The sequence below is a fragment of the Cebus imitator genome, unplaced genomic scaffold, assembly GCF_001604975.1.
Source record: "Cebus imitator isolate Cc_AM_T3 unplaced genomic scaffold, Cebus_imitator-1.0 Scaffold40, whole genome shotgun sequence".
Taxonomy (NCBI): domain Eukaryota; kingdom Metazoa; phylum Chordata; class Mammalia; order Primates; family Cebidae; genus Cebus; species Cebus imitator.
The window spans coordinates 281,856-300,476 of NW_016107355.1; the positions used below are offsets into that span (position 1 = coordinate 281,856).

At 39.7% G+C, this 18,621-nt stretch overlaps 2 protein-coding genes across 3 annotated transcripts in view; one reads left to right on the plus strand and one right to left on the minus strand.

The window, feature by feature from the left end:
* Positions 1-9,042, minus strand: part of TLL1 (tolloid like 1) — a 239,333-nt gene extending 230,291 nt beyond the window's left edge. For both annotated transcript variants that reach the window (XM_017525955.2, XM_037737571.1), the window contains exon 1: positions 8,162-9,042. In XM_017525955.2, coding sequence (XP_017381444.1) covers positions 8,162-8,330 — 169 coding nt within the window. In that variant the 5' untranslated portion in view covers positions 8,331-9,042. The remainder of the gene's footprint in view (positions 1-8,161) is intronic.
* On the plus strand, positions 3,420-4,147 carry LOC108302360 (peptidyl-prolyl cis-trans isomerase A-like). Its single transcript, XM_017525956.2, has one exon. The coding sequence runs from the start codon at positions 3,430-3,432 to the stop codon at positions 3,922-3,924; it is 495 nt and encodes a 164-aa protein (XP_017381445.1). The 5' UTR covers positions 3,420-3,429; the 3' UTR covers positions 3,925-4,147.
* Positions 9,043-18,621: the final 9,579 nt, after the last annotated feature.

Consider the following 18,621-nt stretch of genomic DNA (forward strand, 5'->3'; position numbering starts at 1 on the left):
AACAAGATGCATTCTCAACAAATAAATCACAACAGATGGAGGTCCACCACCATGTAAATGGACAGTCTCACTACACTTGTGCTGGCTGCAGAGCCAAATATGAGAGATTTGAAAAAGGAAAGTCATCTGAAATAGAGAAACTCGAGTTCGAGCCCTCACCTGTTTTCCTCACAAGTCCAGAAGGGGTAATAATGATAATTGATGGGGATATGGTGAAGACAGGAGACTCTATATTTTTAATGCAAAAATGTAAACTATGTTATTATGACGTGAGTTATGAAGCAACTTCCTAGATATGTGAGGACTTGAAATGGCTGAGGACTCATTCCCTTCTTGAATGTTCTCCATTTGGTGTCTCCTAGTTATTCACGGTGTTCCTCCCTGGGGTATTTGAAAGGTTTTAACTTCCATGCAGTGAGGCATATGCTTAATTATCTTTAATCTGAATACGAAACACAAAATACCATAAGCCTCAACTACTAGGTATTTGGGCTCAGAAAAGATCAGGGCAGAGAACAGAGTTCCATCTTTTCTGAACGATCAATCAGAAAAGATGACTGACCATCAGATTGACCAAACTGAGCTAATGACAACATGGTTTCCAACACTTTACAAGAACCTGAGATTATCCCAGTAAACTCTTCAAATACACTCAGAGCCAATGAAGAGAGCTCAGAAGACACTTACAGCAACAACCAGGCCAGGAGCTAGCAGAGGTGACTGTAGTACACAATCTATGTGCTGACAGTTTAACATAGAGGAGAAATGTAAGGAATGAGGGAACTATTCCACCCTTTTACCCCTCCATCTCTGTCTCCCCCATCACACAAATTAAATGTCATCAATAGAAAGGTCAACAACACAGAATATTTAAAATGCTGAGAGTAACTATATGGCTTTTATCTTTATAAGTCAGGGAGAATTCTGTAAGAACTCTCCTGACTTGTAAAATGGTACAATGTGTTAAAAACTGCTGAAGTCTTTTTTAAACGCTGAGTTGAATGCTTCAAGTATGCATACCAATCATAAAACTAGATTTGGATTGGGAAAAAATAATATAGAGTATTTCTGACTCATTTAATATATGGTTTCAACTTCTTAGAATTATTACCATTCAAGAGAGCTCTTTTAAAAAATATAATGGATAGCAACTTTTTTTAAGCTTAAACTCTAAATGTAAGTTGCAGGAGAAGAGCTGAGTAAGATAAACACCTCTTTGCTTCACTTTCTGGATTTCAATTAACACCTAATTAACTAGACTTCTTAATACAAATATGTAGTTGAGTTCTTTAGAAGAGCTTGACAGGATTAGCACACATTTTGTAAGGAGCTGACAAAACAGGCAGTCCATTAGCCAGTCCACAATATCTCAAAGTCCAACAGTCAGCATTGCATTTTTAGGGCTGACAATGGCAAGAATGAAATAAGTAAGGGATTCCCTCCTCCTTCTTTCTGGAAAGGAATATCATCTATGTCATTCATTCCATAGCTTTGAGATTATATATTTTTTAAGTTTTCCTCCTCAAGTATTAGTATTCAACAGATAACTAAAGACAAAAGCCATGAAAGCCATATTGCTAAATCATTCTGCTGTATCCAGGGCTGGGGAGAGGGCTCTTCACTCCTCAATTCAGGAAGGATAAGTCCACAATTAATTCCAGATCCTGGAATATGAAAGAACTGAAAGAGGTTTCCAAACTCCCTTCATCCTGAGGATGAGGAAATCCTACATCCTCAGGAACTTTGCCAGGCCTTTGAGCACTGGCCTAAGCCTGAGCTCAAGAGGCTGCAGGGGGGGGCGTTCTCACAGTTTAGGGGAGCAACGTGGCTCCCCACCCCCACCACTTCCCTAGACACCAGATGGTCTCAGCAGGATGTGCAATGCTTCATTTTAAATGGATTATTGGCCTCGTCTTCGCTAGCATTCTTAGAAAAGCTTAAGGAGGGTCCTAGTTTTAAATATTTTAAGTAGATGGGTCTACGGCACTATTCGAATAAGAAAAAAATGAATGATGGTAAATTATCAGCACTTGATACTACCTACTTGAGTTCCAGAGAATTTAAAGGCTAACCCCTTTTCTGTAAACGATCCTGTCAAGGCCTCAATGACTGAAAGTTCTGAAGGATGATAAAGCTGACTAATAGCCATAAGAAGGTTTGCAAAGAATATGGTTTTAACTATTGGCAAGTAAGTTTCAATTTTACATGAGAGAAATTTGCTAAGATCTTCAAAAATAGTATTCCTGCATACACAATGGGGGAAGACAATATGGTTTCTGAAGGAAGAACCATACATGGCTTATATTAGGCTTTCATAGAAAAGGAACCTGTTGGCCAGCTCCTCACGCCTATAATGCCAGCGCTTTGGGAGGTCAAGGCAGGCGAACCACTTGGTTCAGGAGTTCGAGACCAGCCTGGGCAACATGTGAAACCCTGTTTCTACAAAAAAAAAAAAAAATTAGCTGGGCATGGTGGCATGCACCTCTACATAGTCCCAGATGCTCCAGAGGCTGAGGTGGGAGGATTGCTTGAGCCTAGGAGGTCAAGGCTACAGTGAGCCAAGATCGCACCACTGCACTCCATTCTGGGTAACAGAGTGAGATCCTGTCTCAAAAAAAATTTTTTTAAAAAAGAAAGCCATCATCAGGGTAAAAGGAAAGCAGTGGAATTATATGTTAATTTTTTCAAAAAGCCTCTGCTAGGCTGTACACATATGAACTGTTTCACCTTGGTCTAAGGAGGCCTACACTTAGTCAAGTAGGTTGACTGAGCAGGTATTTGAATTAAGAATTATATGTATTATTACATCGACTAGCCTTAGCTAGAAGGGGTTCCACTTAGGTTTTGAATTTGCGAAGGACACTACCCTTTTCAGAAGCAAAATGTGGGAGGATCTTAGGAGACTATGTAAACAAACAGAAAGAAAAAGAAACGAAAAGCCTTTGACCTTACTTAGTCTGAGGGAACGTAGTTAAGAAAAAAATAATCTATCTTTTTCATACCTAATAACAGTAACTGCCATCGTGGGCCAAATATGGATGTGGGCCCTCAAGACAAGATCTAAGGAATTACTATTGGCAAACGAGCAGCAGAATTTAAGTGTACGGAATATAATGCCTTATCCATCCCTTTTACAAACACTGCATTTTGGCCACGTCTGGGTTAGCACCAAAGTCAAGAAGAGAAAAAAATTCAAGATCTGAGGAATGAAAATTAAACAGAAGAAACTGATTAGGAGAAGCAGCTCTATGAAATGCATTTTTAAATGAGAATGAAGCAGTCTAGAGAGGCACGACTTAAGAAATAAGTGTTTGGATATCTAAAATTGTGATGGAATAAAGATATGGGGCCAAAAGAATGAGGCGATGTTACCTTGAAATTATAAACTGAGAAAAATTATCACAAGCATACTAGGACACTGTGGCAGCCATGGTCAACCCCACCGTGTTCTTCGACATTGCCGTCGACGGCGAGCCCTTGGGCCGCGTCTCTTTCGAGCTGTTTGCAGACAAGTTTCCAAAGACAGCAGAAAATTTTCGTGCTCTGAGCACTGGAGAGAAAGGATTTGGTTATAAGGGTTCCTGCTTTCACAGAATTATTCCAGGGTTTATGTGTCAGGGTGGTGATTTCACACGCCATAATGGCACTGGTGGCAAGTCCATCTACGGGGAGAAATTTGATGATGAGAACTTCATCCTAAAGCTTACAGGTCCCGGCATCTTGTCCATGGCAAATGCTGGACCCAACACAAACGGTTCCCAGTTTTTCATCTGCACTGTCAAGACTGAGTCGTTGGATGGCAAGCATGTGGTCTTTGGCAAGGTGAAAGAAGGCATGAATATTGTGGAGGCCATGGAGCGCTTTGGGTCCAGGAATGGCAAGACCAGCAAGAAGATCACCATTGCTGACTGTGGACAACTTTAATAAGTTTGACTTGTGTTTTATCTTAACCACCAGACCATTCCTTCTGTAGCTCAGGAGAGCGCCCCTCCACCCCATTTGCTCGCAGTATCCTAAAATCTGTGCTCTCGCTGCAGTTCCCTTTGGGTTCCATGTTTTCCTTGTTCCCTTCCATGCCTAGCTGGATTGCAGAGTTGGGTTAAGTTTATGACTATGAAATAAAGACTAAATAACAAAAAAAAAAAAAGAAAAGCAGAAAGAATTTTCTAAAATGTCAAAAGTCTATTTCTTTATAGACAGGCTTGCAGATGCTCCTCTAAAGGCAAATTTAACCTTGCAAAGCACTGACCTCTAATCATGCTTGGGTTTATTATTATTATTATTATTATTATTATTCAAAATTAGGAGTTATTTATTCAGAAGCTTCTAGGTAGAAAGTCTTTCTTCAGGAGTTCACAAATGTCTACAGAGCATAAGGATATCGTTCTTCATAAACATTTTACTCTGTCAATTCTACACACCTCTACCTTTCATTCAAAATACTAATTTCTTCAATTTCTCCTATTAGATATTCTATTTGCAGTTGCCTGAGCTTTCCTAATATTCCCTTAAACACAAAAAAAGGAAAGAAGGAAGAAGGGGAAGAAGGGGAGGAAGGAAAAAAACAAGGAAGGAAAGGAAGGGAAGAAGAGGAGAAGGAAGGGTATGTGTTAATACCCAGTTAGATCATCGGGCATCTGCTTTTCCATGTAATCTGTACACATTTGGCAGAAGATTAACTTACAAACTGAATTTGCCCAGGCTCTTCACAGATATTAGTACTCAGATTAACACTTATTTCTATAGTACGCCAATGAAACAGGATACCTCTGCCTCTGCTCTGGAATGAGCTCCTGCAGCATCAGCTTCCCAGTGTCCCTTGGGACCCTCCTGACCTAGAGAGTAAGAGAAATCTGATGGCATATTCAGATGATTGTATACTGCACTGAAGAAAGACAGCCAGACATTCCTTAGAATTGCCTGTATCTTTGTGCATATCTACTTATATAGAGAAATAAAGTACCTATATTTTGTCCTAATGGATTTGGCTATATAAATATCTCTGCAGCTGTGCTGCACTGACTCAACTACTATCACTTATACCAATAAAATCTTTCTAAATCAAAATTCTATCAAATTAACACAAGGATTCCTTTCTGCCCTACAATTTCATGAACTTGAAACCAAGTTCTGATAGCTAAACAAATTGTATTCTATTTCACAAATGTGTTGGGGATAATGCAATTTTTAAAGTTGTAATTGAGAAACATATCTCATTGGGTAACACACATTTGATCTTGTTTAGAAAAAAAGTTTGTAAATGGCAGTATTAACAGTCTACAGATATTGAAAAGGTATTAAGAACATATTAAATTCCTAAAGTGGTAACCCATCCCTGTAGTAAACATTAAAAACCAATTATGATCTCTGTCTTCAGGGATTTGGGTTTGGAAAACATGAAACTATGTCTTCACTTCACCCATATCAGATATGCAAGTAACTGCATCTCTATTAGTCTGGACTCCAGGTAAACCTGGACTAATTTCTATTGTTATCATCTTAATTAAAGCCTCCAAAAGGTCAACTAAGAATGCAGTGTAATTGTTCACAGCCAGACTTCACAGCCAGGAAACTTGGAATCAAGTTCTGGGTAATCTTAACAAAGACATGTGACCTCACTGGGCCTCTGTTTTCCTATCTATATAATGGGAAGACTAAAAAACTCTAACATATGGGGCTGTTGTGAACACCAGCACTCAAAAGTGCTTTAAAGCCACAAAGCCACAATTGCCATTGTGATATCAAGCCTCTGCATACTTTGAGGAATATGAAGACCCCTGTTAGAGAAGTTCAGAAAAAGCCCTTTATTTCATGGGCCATGCCCTCCACGGGGACTAAGGAAGTCCCCAACTTCCTCATTTCAGTGACCTTTTGTTTTTTCATTCCGCCTTGGGATTTCAATGTATTATTTCATTTTTTTCCTGTGATTGCAACTTTGATTTGACTTTCCCACTGCTAAAACGGAGGCACTAAAATTTTGCCCATCTTTAGCCAAGATGGTAAATTGAAGCCTACATTCAAAAGCAGGGTAGATAATTTTAAAAGGGATCTCACATTCTGTGCATATTTCTTTGCCTTCCACTTAGGCCATTCTTATTTCTCTCTCATTACACACACACACACACACACACACACTCATGCTTGTGAACACTCACACACGTGTGCACTGGTATACCTCTTCTGCTCAAAAACAGGGAAGAAATAAGATTAGGATAATAATCCGTTCAACGTTGGTTTTGTTGTTGCATTACTTTCACCACATATTAAAAAATAAACCAGCATCAAAGGGGAAACAAAAAGTAAATGCTATTAAAGTTCTTTTTTTCCTTCCCTACGTGTTTATTTGCTGAGGAAACTAAACATTAATGTCTGAGGTGTGTTTCATTACACATGGTGCACATACTTACCTGCTTGAATCTTTCACAAAACAGGTATCAAAGTAGATGTTTTCCTAGACAATCTTTTGAAAGAATGTACTTCATCTCTACCTTACCACAAACAAGAAAACGCACAATTTTCAGCAAGTTACAACATTATTTAAAAGCAATTTCTTAGCAAACGGTACATTTAAGGAGTTGTGTAGAGCAGATTCTGAATGCCCAGCCACTAGTCACCCACCACAGCAATCAGCGCCTCTTTGTCCAAACCATCAGGAATGGCCCAAGAAACTTTCAGAGGGAAAATAGATACAGTTGTTAGAAGTGACAGCAGGGCACTGATCGGCAAAATTGAATTAAATCAGAATTCTGAGTTCCAGCCTTATAGGCTCCTGCTAAACTACTCTGAGTTTTGAGTAACTAGTTGCATTCAAGGGTACACCGAGAAAGACGTGATAATGTGAACGCAACACACGTACCCTTTTGTCAAAACAATGCGTCATCAAAGGTAAAAATTAACTAGGGAATTTCCAGCATTTTTCTTCATTGTGTACACCTCTCCTTCCTCCAGGCCCAAGAGAGGGTGAATAATGTTTATCTAGTTATGAAAGGGAAGAAAACCCAGTCACAGAAGAGCAACCCCGCACGGAATCTGGAGAACCCTAGATATCTTTGACTTTGTCCACTCCCTTCCTCTACGCTTCGCTAACGCCCACACCTCTTGCGACGCGACCCAACAAGCGTTCAGCTTGCGTTCAGCTTACAAACCGCTCCACTAGGTTAGCCCCAACCACAGTGTAACCTTTCCGAAGTTAGTTGTTCGTCCACACTGAGCGCGGATGACCTCAGCCACAACCCAATAGAGCAAGAAACCAGGAGCCTGGCCAGGAGCCGCGGCCAGCGCTGAGCGTCCCCGGGCGCGGCGCTCACGTGGTAGCTGCCCCGGGCACGTGTGTCTCCGGCCTTAGGGAAGCGCCGCCCTGCGCGGGAGAGGCTGGCAGCGACATCAGACGCGTAGAAGGGAGGGGAAGGACCTGGGACATGCAGGGACCCTGCCAGGCGAGAAGCTGAGCTTCAAGCAGTGCCGGTCTAACTGCTGTTCCCTGGAGTGTTCGCAGGAAGGAAGACACAAGTTTGAATGGGGTAGCAACTTAAAAACATTTTTTTCCCAGTTTATTTTAAACGGGCAAATGCGTCAAGATCCTATCTAGAAGTGAGTTCTTCCCAGATTGTCACAATCTCCTTCTAGCCTGGAACCCACACTTGAAATTCCTGACAAAAGAGGGAGCCAAGATGTCCCGAGGTAGCAATGCCATCCTCCTGTATCTTTTGGGCAACCCTGCCCACTCGGTCTCGGACAAGCGCCGGAAAACCGCGCCCTAGGGAAAAAAGGCAAGAGAGAGACAGAGAAGGTGGTGTCCCTTCCAGATGCATAAAGCCCTCTGAGTGTTGGAATTAAAAACCTACAACAGCCAGCTATATGTATGACTTGTTTCGTTTTGCTGGGCAAAGGGAGGCGGATCAAAAACTCTAGGGCGTTTTTCCCAAACTGGGAGATGGGAGCTTGGCAGTGGATCCCACTAGCACAGAACTCTTAGTCAACTGAGGCTGCAGCGGCTGCCACTTAGGGGTGGCGAAGGGGAGGAAAAAGGGGGAGAGAAGGAGGGGCAGCAGAGGGGCTGACGCGGGAGGGATGGAAACAGGTGAGCTCCCACCGCCACCCATCGGAAACCCAGAGCAGTGGCCCCCGGCACGTCACCGTCCCAACCTGGATAGCCACTTACCGGCTTTACACGGGTCCTTGTAATCTATAGTCTCTGTTCTATCCTCTTCGTTCCCATCAAAAGTGTAATCATAATCGAGGCCAGCGCAGACCCATAACTCCGGGTAGAAAACAATCCCCGAGGCCACCAGCCACACGAGCATCCTCGGGTAAAGCGTTTCCCACCCCATCCTCCTCCCCAGGAGGAAAAGGAGGGGACGGGACCCGGAGGTTAAGCAGCCGCGGTCCGCGCTGAGGTGCGGGGCTTGGGACACCGGCGCTCTTCTCCCCACCTGGAGGCCCCTTGGAGGGACCGGGGTGCTCAGGTGTCCAGAGACACGTGGATGCCTCTGGGACAGTAGAGAGGGGGAAGCACTGCCTGTTACCCCCAGTCGCAGGGAGAAGTTGGCCAGGGGCCGGCGGGTGGGCGGAGGGCAGGTAAGGAGCTCGGCACTCGCAGGCGGGGAGGGCGGCTGCAGGCAAACTCGGCTCTTGCGGCGCTGGCGCTCGCAGCCTGCCAGATCGTCCTTCTGGCCGCCGAACTTCCCGCGGCCGCGATTCGGCGAGCGGCGCCCAGCGGGCTCAGCTGCCACCAGAGCTCGGGCTCCCGCGCCGCGTCCCCGCTGCTGCCAGTACTCCGCGGCCGAGCGCGAGCCGCCGCCGCCTGAGCCCAAAGCCGCCGCCGCCGCTCCGGGAAGATGAATCCGGTCTGCACATCAGCACATCTGAACTGAAAGGGGAGACCGAGAAAGGGGGTGGGGGGCAGGCATGTCTATGCCGCGAGACCTTAAATGCGTGCAGAAGCCAGCAAAGCAACTGACTGCAAAAGAGCAAAAGTGTGAGGATTTGGGGATGCACTGTTTGCCTTCCCCCCGCCAGCCTGTCTTTTTACCCTCTTCCTAACTTGAAAAAAAAAAAAATATATTCGCAGCATCTAACCCAATCAGTTGCATCCTGCTTACTTATTCATACAATCAGGGTCAGGATCCGGGCCACAGCCTCCTCTCTTGACTTCTTTTGATAGCCTTATACAAACAAACAGACAGGAGCGCGCTGACAATTCAATTTACATTTTACCAAAGATAAAATGAATATATATTATGCATCTGTGCCCGCTAACAGCAATTAATAGATGATGTACGTGTCAGCTGAGAGTGCCAGACGGGGGGTGGCGCGAAGGATCGTGACAACTTAGCTGCAAATCCCTATTTCCCCTCCCCCCAAATAAACAGCGAATGTGTGTTTCTTTCCTTTGCTGCTGTTTAACCTTAGAGCAGCGCAGGAATGAAGGAAAAGTGTCCGAGTCTTCGCGATTTGGGTAAGAAAATAAACAGACTACTGTAAAAGTCTCCTACCCAGCAAAGTTTTGCTAAGAACTAAGATCCTCAGAACTGCAATTTAAAGAAAAAAAAAATCCAAAATCGAGTTACAGATTGCAGCAGCAGGAAACGCTAAGACCTTGCTGATGGGCTGGCGTTATGGCTCACGTGGGCGCAGGAAGGGAAGTTGGATGGAATACTCGGGAAGCAAATTTTCTGTGACAGTTCTGGCGCCCATGAGCAGAGTTGCTCAGTATCCTTCGGCTTCAGTTGTTTTACTTCTTCAGAGGAGAGGGTGTAAAACCTGGCAGGAGGGTCAGCGAGGTAAACCACATGTCAGCCGAGCAGACTCAAGACAAACACAGGTTGTGGGAAATTGGGGAGGAAAAAATCAGAGGAAATCTCTGCAAAACCCCTGTTGTGAGCAATTCCAAGGTTTCCCCACATCTGCAAGCAGTTTCCAAAATAGGTGAGATGACTTCTCCCCCAACAAGCTTCCAAGGGACTGGTGATTGGGAGGTTTCCTTTTCCAACTAAATCTTTTCCAACTAAACTGTCACTTTAGCAAGGACTTGCTAAAAAAAAAAAATTGTATTTTTATTTGACTAGTGTTCCCCCATTCAAATTATCATCTAGAGGAAAACCACACACACACACACGCACACACGCGCGCACACACACACACACTCCTTTGACATCTTTGGTTTGGAAGATTTTCCTGGATTTTATTCATGTTTATGAGAGAAAAGTAAGAACCCAATCTTGAAGAAGTACCAACCATTTTCAACTTAAAGTATGGGAAAGCTAGGTGGAACTGAACCGATCCAATGTTCTTTGCAAAACTGGGTCTTTCTCAGAGGCCATTGCAATGATGGAGCCTCCCTTCCATAGACCTTAAGCTCTGTATGCCCAGGATACAGAGCAGAAGTAGATTTTTTTAAAGCACATGTTCAATAAGCAGGTAGAGTCGTTTGATTTTGAAATCTCTTGCTGAGTCATTCTCAAATTCTCTTAGCCATCCAAAAAAAAAGTTTGCATAATTAATAATACTGTTGCCTTAGTGCAGGGCTCAAGAAGAACGTATCCTGCTTAGCACATCTGAAAGCCCAGAAAATGCAAATGTCATCTAGAGGATTCCTGCTCTTCAGCTGCTGACAGTGTCCTCATTCCCTACCCCAAAACCTTAAAAATATCCCTTGTTAATCTAAAGGCCTGCAAACATCTCCTTAGACTATTTTATCATGTGTAAATTTGCAAGAGTTTTTACCTATGGTTTGCCTAAACATCACTTACTGTGCAGAATAAATATGATTTTTTCATTGGTTTTGGGGAAAAAAGTACTGTACAGGGATATCAGCCTCATTATGTATAATGACACTTTTTTTTTAAACAGATATTCATTATCTGGTTTTATAATTTTATAAATTTGTAGCCCAGAGAGTTAAAATGATTAACATAATAGAACCTGAAGTCAAAATATAGTAATGTTTCTTTATAGCTAATATACTTGCAGAGAATGCTTACAATACCTAGGCTTAATCCCTGTTTATTTTTAAATATTAAATCTAACTCTAGGTTTGTGATAATAAAATTCATTTTCTTCTTTAAACTAATTTTGTCTCTATAGTTTCTATTATTACAAACCAAAAATAGATTTTTCCCTGTCCATGAAAGAAACATAAATTCACAAGAATATGGTTATGAGCAGAGAGTTGACTGCTCTGTCATAGTATAGCTGCAGACGCACAGTAGGTGAATTCAATCTCCTCAGGAAGACAAAAAGGAGAAATTGATTCCCTCAGTAAGACATGTGCTGATGTTGCCCTGGCTTCTAGCTGGCAAGCTCTCTTGATTGACATTGCCACCTGCAACAGGACCCCATCACTCTCAGCAATGATAGGGAATGAAGCCACCCAAGATGGCCGCAAAAGGCAAGCTTTATTCCAATTGGTATATCACATTGGAAATACCAATTAAAATAACCTTCCCTTGTAGAAAATATCAATTAGACATGTATACTTTCTAATCTAGATTTGTGCAAAGCTAGATGTGATCATTTTGTGTTACAAAACCAAGAAATACATGAAAGAACATATTTCCCTCTTGTCCCTTGTGAAAAAAATCATAAATCAGACATAAACAAAATGTGGGTTTTCCTCTTCCCTCTGGTCTCGCTCCCTCCTCTGAGCTAAAAACTGTTAACTTGTTAACCAAATAGCATCTATATAGATTGACTTCTCAAAACAGCAAGTATTAGCAATTTCATATTAATTTAAATATTTAAAAATCCTTCTTTGTGTTAATGCTACTGTTATTCTGAATGAACCTATATGGAATTCAGTCAAATACTTTTAAGTGAAGAGATGATTCTTAGAGCCTCAATGGACTTTGACTTCCACATTTTCTTTTTTTAATCTTTCATTCTATAATTTTTATATTGCTATATATATATGTGTGTGTGTGTGTGTGTGTATCACTACTGAAGAATGCTCCCAACTCTTCAGAATTAGGGTGACCCTACAGCATTCAAAATCTGCCCTTATTGCTATTTCCTAAATAACAAAAAAGTGTCTGAGAAAGAATGAAAAAAGTAAGCACAGAGCTGTATTTTCTTCATTCACAAAGGTGTGGAAGGAAGTTTTGTTTGTTAAGAAAAGGCACACACCTCCCCAGGAAATAAAAGGAGCCTTCCTTCTGCAATGGATTTCAGATTCTAATTTGAGTAGGGGGGGCCCCTAAAGGGAATCTCTGGTTATTCTTTAGTAGTTTACTGTACCAGTCTTTCTCTCTACCATGCCCTTCCTGTGGGGCACAGAGATGCCCTTCGTTTTTATGCTTATAGCTACTCCAGGCCATTTAACTCTTACTTTCACCCCATTCTGATGTGACTGTCTACTGAATGCATACGGCTTTATTTTATGAACTTTCCTTCAATTCTATATGGCATTGCCTAATTCTATAGTTCGGTGATCCAAAGTGTGTTGCTTAAACTGCTGAGAGTACATAAAGTCATTTTAGGTAATGCAGTAATAAACTACATATAGATGTGTATATGTATCAGAAAAAAATAGTTATTGAATTTGCCTTTGCATATATAGTTCTTCCAATGATGCTTAAGATAAAAAACAAGCCACTTGGTTTGTGAAATTAAGCCAATAATGAAGGTAGCGTGGGAAGGTTAACTAATGTTTGATAAACGCTGATCTAGTTCAGCTCCTGTCCTCCGCTACACCACACTGCCTGCGGGTTCTTGCCATTTGCCTCCTCCGACACACCTGTCCCACAGTGGATTCCTTCTCTTACCTGCTTATCACTCATTTTCACTTGCAGTCCGTCAACCCAAAAGGGCGATGTCTGGACAGAGAAACTGCATGTATTTATTGTTGGCACTTTGAGTTTGTTTGTTGTTTCAGGCATTACTTACTATATCACTCTTCAGAATATCCACCAACTTGTGTATTAGAAAGCCATATATAATTGTTTAATGGCATCCAGAAATGATTGTATTCTTCCTTTGGGCAACAGCTTGACCGAAGTGAAATGAGAGCAATGGAATGGAACAAGAAGGGGGTCTTCCCATTTCCAACCTAAGGGGACTCAAAGACTTGAATCCACTAGTAGCCTTTCAATTATATAACTTCTGCTCCTTTGCTGAATGTCACTGTTGTCCCTTGAACACCTAGCTAAGGAGGCACAAGAGTATGGAGCTTGGAAATAGACCTGCACTGCAATTTCCAGGTCTCTACTTTCTAGCTTGGTAATTTTGTACCCACTTTTGTAACCTCAAGTGTCCTCAGTTTTCTCATTCATAATATGGACATAATTTTAGGGATAGGGATATTTCATAGAGTTATTACAGAGAATAATTTAATTAATTATAAATAATTTAATTTATATTAATTAATTTCATTAATATAAAACATATGTGATATGTTTTATAGTTCCTCACATAAAAAACATATACTAGTTCCTAGTACATAAAAATTTTTGGTAACTGTTTGCTATTATTATCATTTTAAATGAGTCAAATTATTTCCAGTCCCTCTAGCTACATAATTTGAAAAGAGGCTTCTCTTTCTTCACTTGACCTAAAGCAGAATAACTCATTCAAAGTTATGCTGGAGAGAGGTGATGAACAAATCAGTTAAGAGCTAAGAGCTGGAATTCAGCCACAAAAAAACATAGACTTAATAGTTACTTTCCCGTTCAGTAGCTATCTTGTCGTCTTGAGAAAGTTACTCCCCTAGTTACATTCTTCTGGTTTTTGAAACATAAATGAAATACCTAATAGGGTTAAACTGAGAATTAGGTAAAATTGTGCATATAATATACTACCTAACAGATGTAAGCTAGCAACATTCAAAAAAATTTGGTTATTATTATTAATTGGTATTTTTTTTAGTGATCGGGAAAACCTATACATAGTTTTTCCACTGGCAGGTAAGAAATTCAGCATGCACACACAGACACACAAGCACACAAATCTGGTTACAGATTAAACAAAACTTGGATAATTTTATTTGAAAAAGTCCACTAATAATACAAAACCTCTCAAACTGAAATAAACATTACTGGTATTGTTTATAAGTTCCCCTATAACATAGTGACCCACATTAGAATTCCTCTCATCTGGCCGTTTTCTGTCCCCTTTACTTAGCTAATATATTACTGTTTTCATATTTGTATATTATGAGCATAAAGTCCATCTCCCAAGATTTCCTAAGCAATTTCCCTATAAAATGAAATTTGTATCTTATTTTACTTATTTCATAGGTGATTAAAAAATAGACTTCAAAATCTTTTGATGGATTGTATTATATACTTCCAATGCAATGAGAATAATTTAAAAACTGAAATAATGGAGTATTATCAGCTTCTTGGAAGAAAACAATACCCAGCTCCCTAAGGCACACTACTGTATACAGGATAATCACTTGCCAAAGTTTTTACGGTCTTAAGCAATTTTAAAGATGGGGAATGGGAGTTGAAATGAGTGAGTGATTCACGGACATATTACAGTCACCTTATAACCCCTGACCCTCCACTGGCTTCTTTGGCTGGTGGCTCTTTGGGAGCCTGCAGTTCTGCTAATCCTGCTGACAGGTGCTGGGCTGTAGAGAGCTACATGCCTGACAGAAGCCAAGGGCCTCCATCCCCAGCTAAAGCCCATTCTTCCTTCCAGCCTGGCTGCATTGTATCCATCCTCACTCCCTGAGTGATATTCTACAAAGAAGTCCCTCTACTCTGCCTTGCATTTAAGTTGTCCATCCAGCCACATCTTTTCCATAAATGAATCCTACGAAACAATTTGTACATACGAGATGCAAAACAATTTTTTATAGACAAAAATAAAATTAACTCAATTTTGTAATCTAAGTAACAATTCCAAAATATTCCATCACTGGAAACACTGAATACTAGAATGGTAGTGAAAATTAATTTTAAAAATCTATACATTCAGTATAAAAGCAGGTTCTAGGGTCAGAAAACTTGTTTAAGTCCCTTTGCTCTGCTTTTTAGATGTCTTTGAACACTTATCCTTTCTTAGCTGAACTTTTCTCACCTTTAAAATAAAATGGTTACCTCATACGGTTATTTTGCAATGCAAACACATTAAGTATGTAAATCACTTTGCCTACATCCTGGCTGGTGACGGGACCCAATAGCATGAAGCCCTCTCCTCCTCTTCTGCCCACTAATAAAGAATTCCAGAGCACCAGCAATCCAATCTGAAAGGAAACGCGTAACAATATTTATGAAACTTCTAATAACTATTCATGAAACAGTTGAGAAAAGCAAGATTTTTTCTTTGGCAAGTAAAAAGGATTGTGAAGAAAGCAGAAAAGAAAGTAGAAGGTTTAAATTCCTAACAGGACTCATTCACTTCAGGATTTCATCTCTCCTTTCCATTTCCACCCATAAATAACTAAATGTCCAGATAGCAGTAATGCCATGTTGCTAACTTTATTAATTTACCTTTACAAAATAAACCTTGTGAAAGTAAGTTGATAAAATAAATTTTGTTCTGGATCTATGAGAATAAATATCCCTTAATAAACAGTAAATAAAAACACAGTGTGCTGAAATGAGTTAAACTGAAAAGGCTGATATTGTTTACTGACGTCTTGGTTACATTGTTGGATAATCGGTTGGCATAAATTTAAAACTTGTGTGATTTCATTATTTATGATGCATTGTAAAATCACCAAGTTATTTTATAACTTGTTTAACTCTATTCATAATAGGCAGCTGCACTTGAACACTAGTTTTTCTGTATTTCTGAACTCCCCATTATGCTCTGTGCTTAGTTCCGGGACCCAGCCAAATTTATTTTGTAAGCTGCACTGGGCTTTCAGGTGGCAATAATTAATGACCTTGGCCTTCATCTTCCAGCATTATAACTCACTTTGAGTGGCTTTTCCAACCACTAAAGCAATAGTTTTGCACTATAAAACCAGCCTCCAATCAATATGAAACATCAGAAGTGTGTTTATTTATATATGTATTGCTTTTCATCTCCAAAGCACTTTAACAACATTAACTAATGGTTCCTAAAATAGGTGAAGATGGTTTGCTCTAGGCTCAGGACACCAACTCTAAAAGCCCGAGACACTGAAGGTGGCTACAACTCAGAAGGAACAATTTCCTTCATGGTTTTCTTCTTCCTCACCTCCTGGGGAAATCATTCATTCATATTTACTCTGGGTCTGACAACCAAAAAAGAAAAAAAAAAAAAAGAAGAGGAGAGAGAGAAAGAGATCTTGAAAACAGAGAGGAGCAGCACAGTTGGGCCGGTGATGTCAACCACCTTAACAGTGGATTCCCACTGTCTCACAGGTCAGTAGATCACTAGCACATCCACAGTGCTTATGCCAGGGTACACAGGAGACGGGGTTATCAAGAGCTAATTACTCAGACAAGGTTTTGATCCTCAATTATCTAGCTATTTCAGATGAAAATGGGTGTGGTGTTTTAATTTTTCCTAGCAAGAAAGTGCTGACATATCTGGATAACTTCCTCAGTTTTCTGTTTTAGTGCGTGTGTATTCAACAGAAGGTTATACCGGTGTTTTCTAAATTATTACCACTCCTCTAAAAACACCACCACTTGTGAGTTGAGGTCACAGTTCATCTGTGAGTCTGAGCCTCATATCTCACACCTCACTATTAAGCATTCTGCTTGTCACATAAAAGCAGAGCTTTGCTATCTTTTTTTCTCTCACGCGCTGCTCTTTAGAAGAATATTAAAAAGTCTGCTCATTCATTTTGGTTCCAACATCAACATTAAAAGTAATTATATCCTTTGCTAGAATAATTATTTTTTACTACAGCTCTCATTTAAAAATAAAACACTTTAATAATTTCAAGGAATTATAAAAGATTGAAACATTTCTAGAAAACCTGTAAAATTTGGCTGGTTCTTCGTTTTTTTTTTTTTTTCCTCTGTAGTAGCAATTGCTATGAGAAATGGAAATTGTCATGTGTTTGGCTTTAAAATCAATGCAAAGTTTATGGCTTACTCTTTTAAAACCATGAGACCACATGCAGAGAACCTGAAGCTGTTTTCTCTTAATTACTAGTGAAACAGGAAAGCAATTAGTAAAGCAATTAATTCAATATGTAGTGGGACATTTTATTAGCCATTTTTATTCTAATACCATAAATAAATGCTTCCTTACACCAGACATACCCAGAAAAAATAAATAAAATTATCATGAAATAAGAAGCCCTTCATAAAATTGGCAAGCATATCTGTTAATGATCTTAACTATATAAAAGTATGACTCTGTGGATCAGTTATAACTTCTACTCTTCCAACTTCTACTCTTCCCCAGTTAAATTAAATTAAAATTGCTCCTATCTAAATCAACATTTAATGCTTTGATCTCAGTATCTGACTTATTGCTAATAAATAGTTTCCCTCAAATAATAAATATCAAAGTGAATAATGTGATGATAAATTTTAATTTAGTGAAATAGAATTTATTTTATTGCAAAATTAGTTGCTTCTTCTTTCAAATGCCAAGCACTATAGGCTAAAGAAATGGTTATTTTTTGCAACTATAACATTCCCTATGGTTTTTGAATTTCTATCAAGGGTAAAAAGTCGTTTTTCCTAAATTTTTACAATATACATTTTTATAAGATTAATTATTTAACTACGTCACTCAGGGTAAGTTTTCAAAGTGATTTTTCTGTTTAAAAGTACTTCGTACTTTTATAATTTATCATTTTTACTTCTATATTTATACTTTATACTTCTATATCACAATTGTGTGGTGATTTTTGTATGTGTTTTAAACAACATTTTGTTTTAATAATGTTCTAATTAATATGATGATCAAAAAACTAAAAGTACGAGCTCCACATTAAAGTTTCAGTATTGAAAGTACTGCATAAAACGAATCTTGAAAATTAAGATGACAAAAGGAATACTAATATTTGCATGTGGAACCTAGACATGTTAAGGACAGGACAATATTTTCTCCTCTTTAATCAAAATGATTAGAACTCTTAAAGAAATATTGATTTTGCAAGTGTTGAACTTATAACATTGATAGTAATGCTAATTAAATGTCTCTAACACTCCCTGAAAAGAAAGAGAACATGATATTAATTAAGTCATCAGATAACCTTAACTAGATTGGGGCATTTGCTCTGGAGAATGTTATTACAATCCTTCAGATCCTGTTTTTCTACCAGGCCTTCAAAGGCTACATAGCACTGAAACTCTGAATTTCAAAGAAACCGTTCAGGAGTCAGACACTAATTGGCCCTAATGTGTTTTAAAATATGGTGTTCTAATTGGCACACTGTCGAGGCATTACCCAGATGCATAAAAAGCATGCTTTATGTAGACTAAGGTTGGCAGCTGTGTCCTTGTTGGTTGGTCAGTTTTTTGACATCCTGCGACCTCTAGTGAGAACCAGAAGTTGTCAGCCAACATAAATTTCCTTGCCCAGTCTGAGTCCCTATAGGAGCTGCAGAGAAAGAAAAGCTACGCTCATAGAATACTTTTTCTTTTTCCAGGGCACAGCATCCATTTGGGTTTGAGAGGATGAAGCTATTCTTTTAAATACCTTTAAATTTTTTCCTTAAAATCTCTGGAAATTTTATTCCAGTCCTTCAATTACTATTTCAGTACCTTCAATTACTACTCTAAA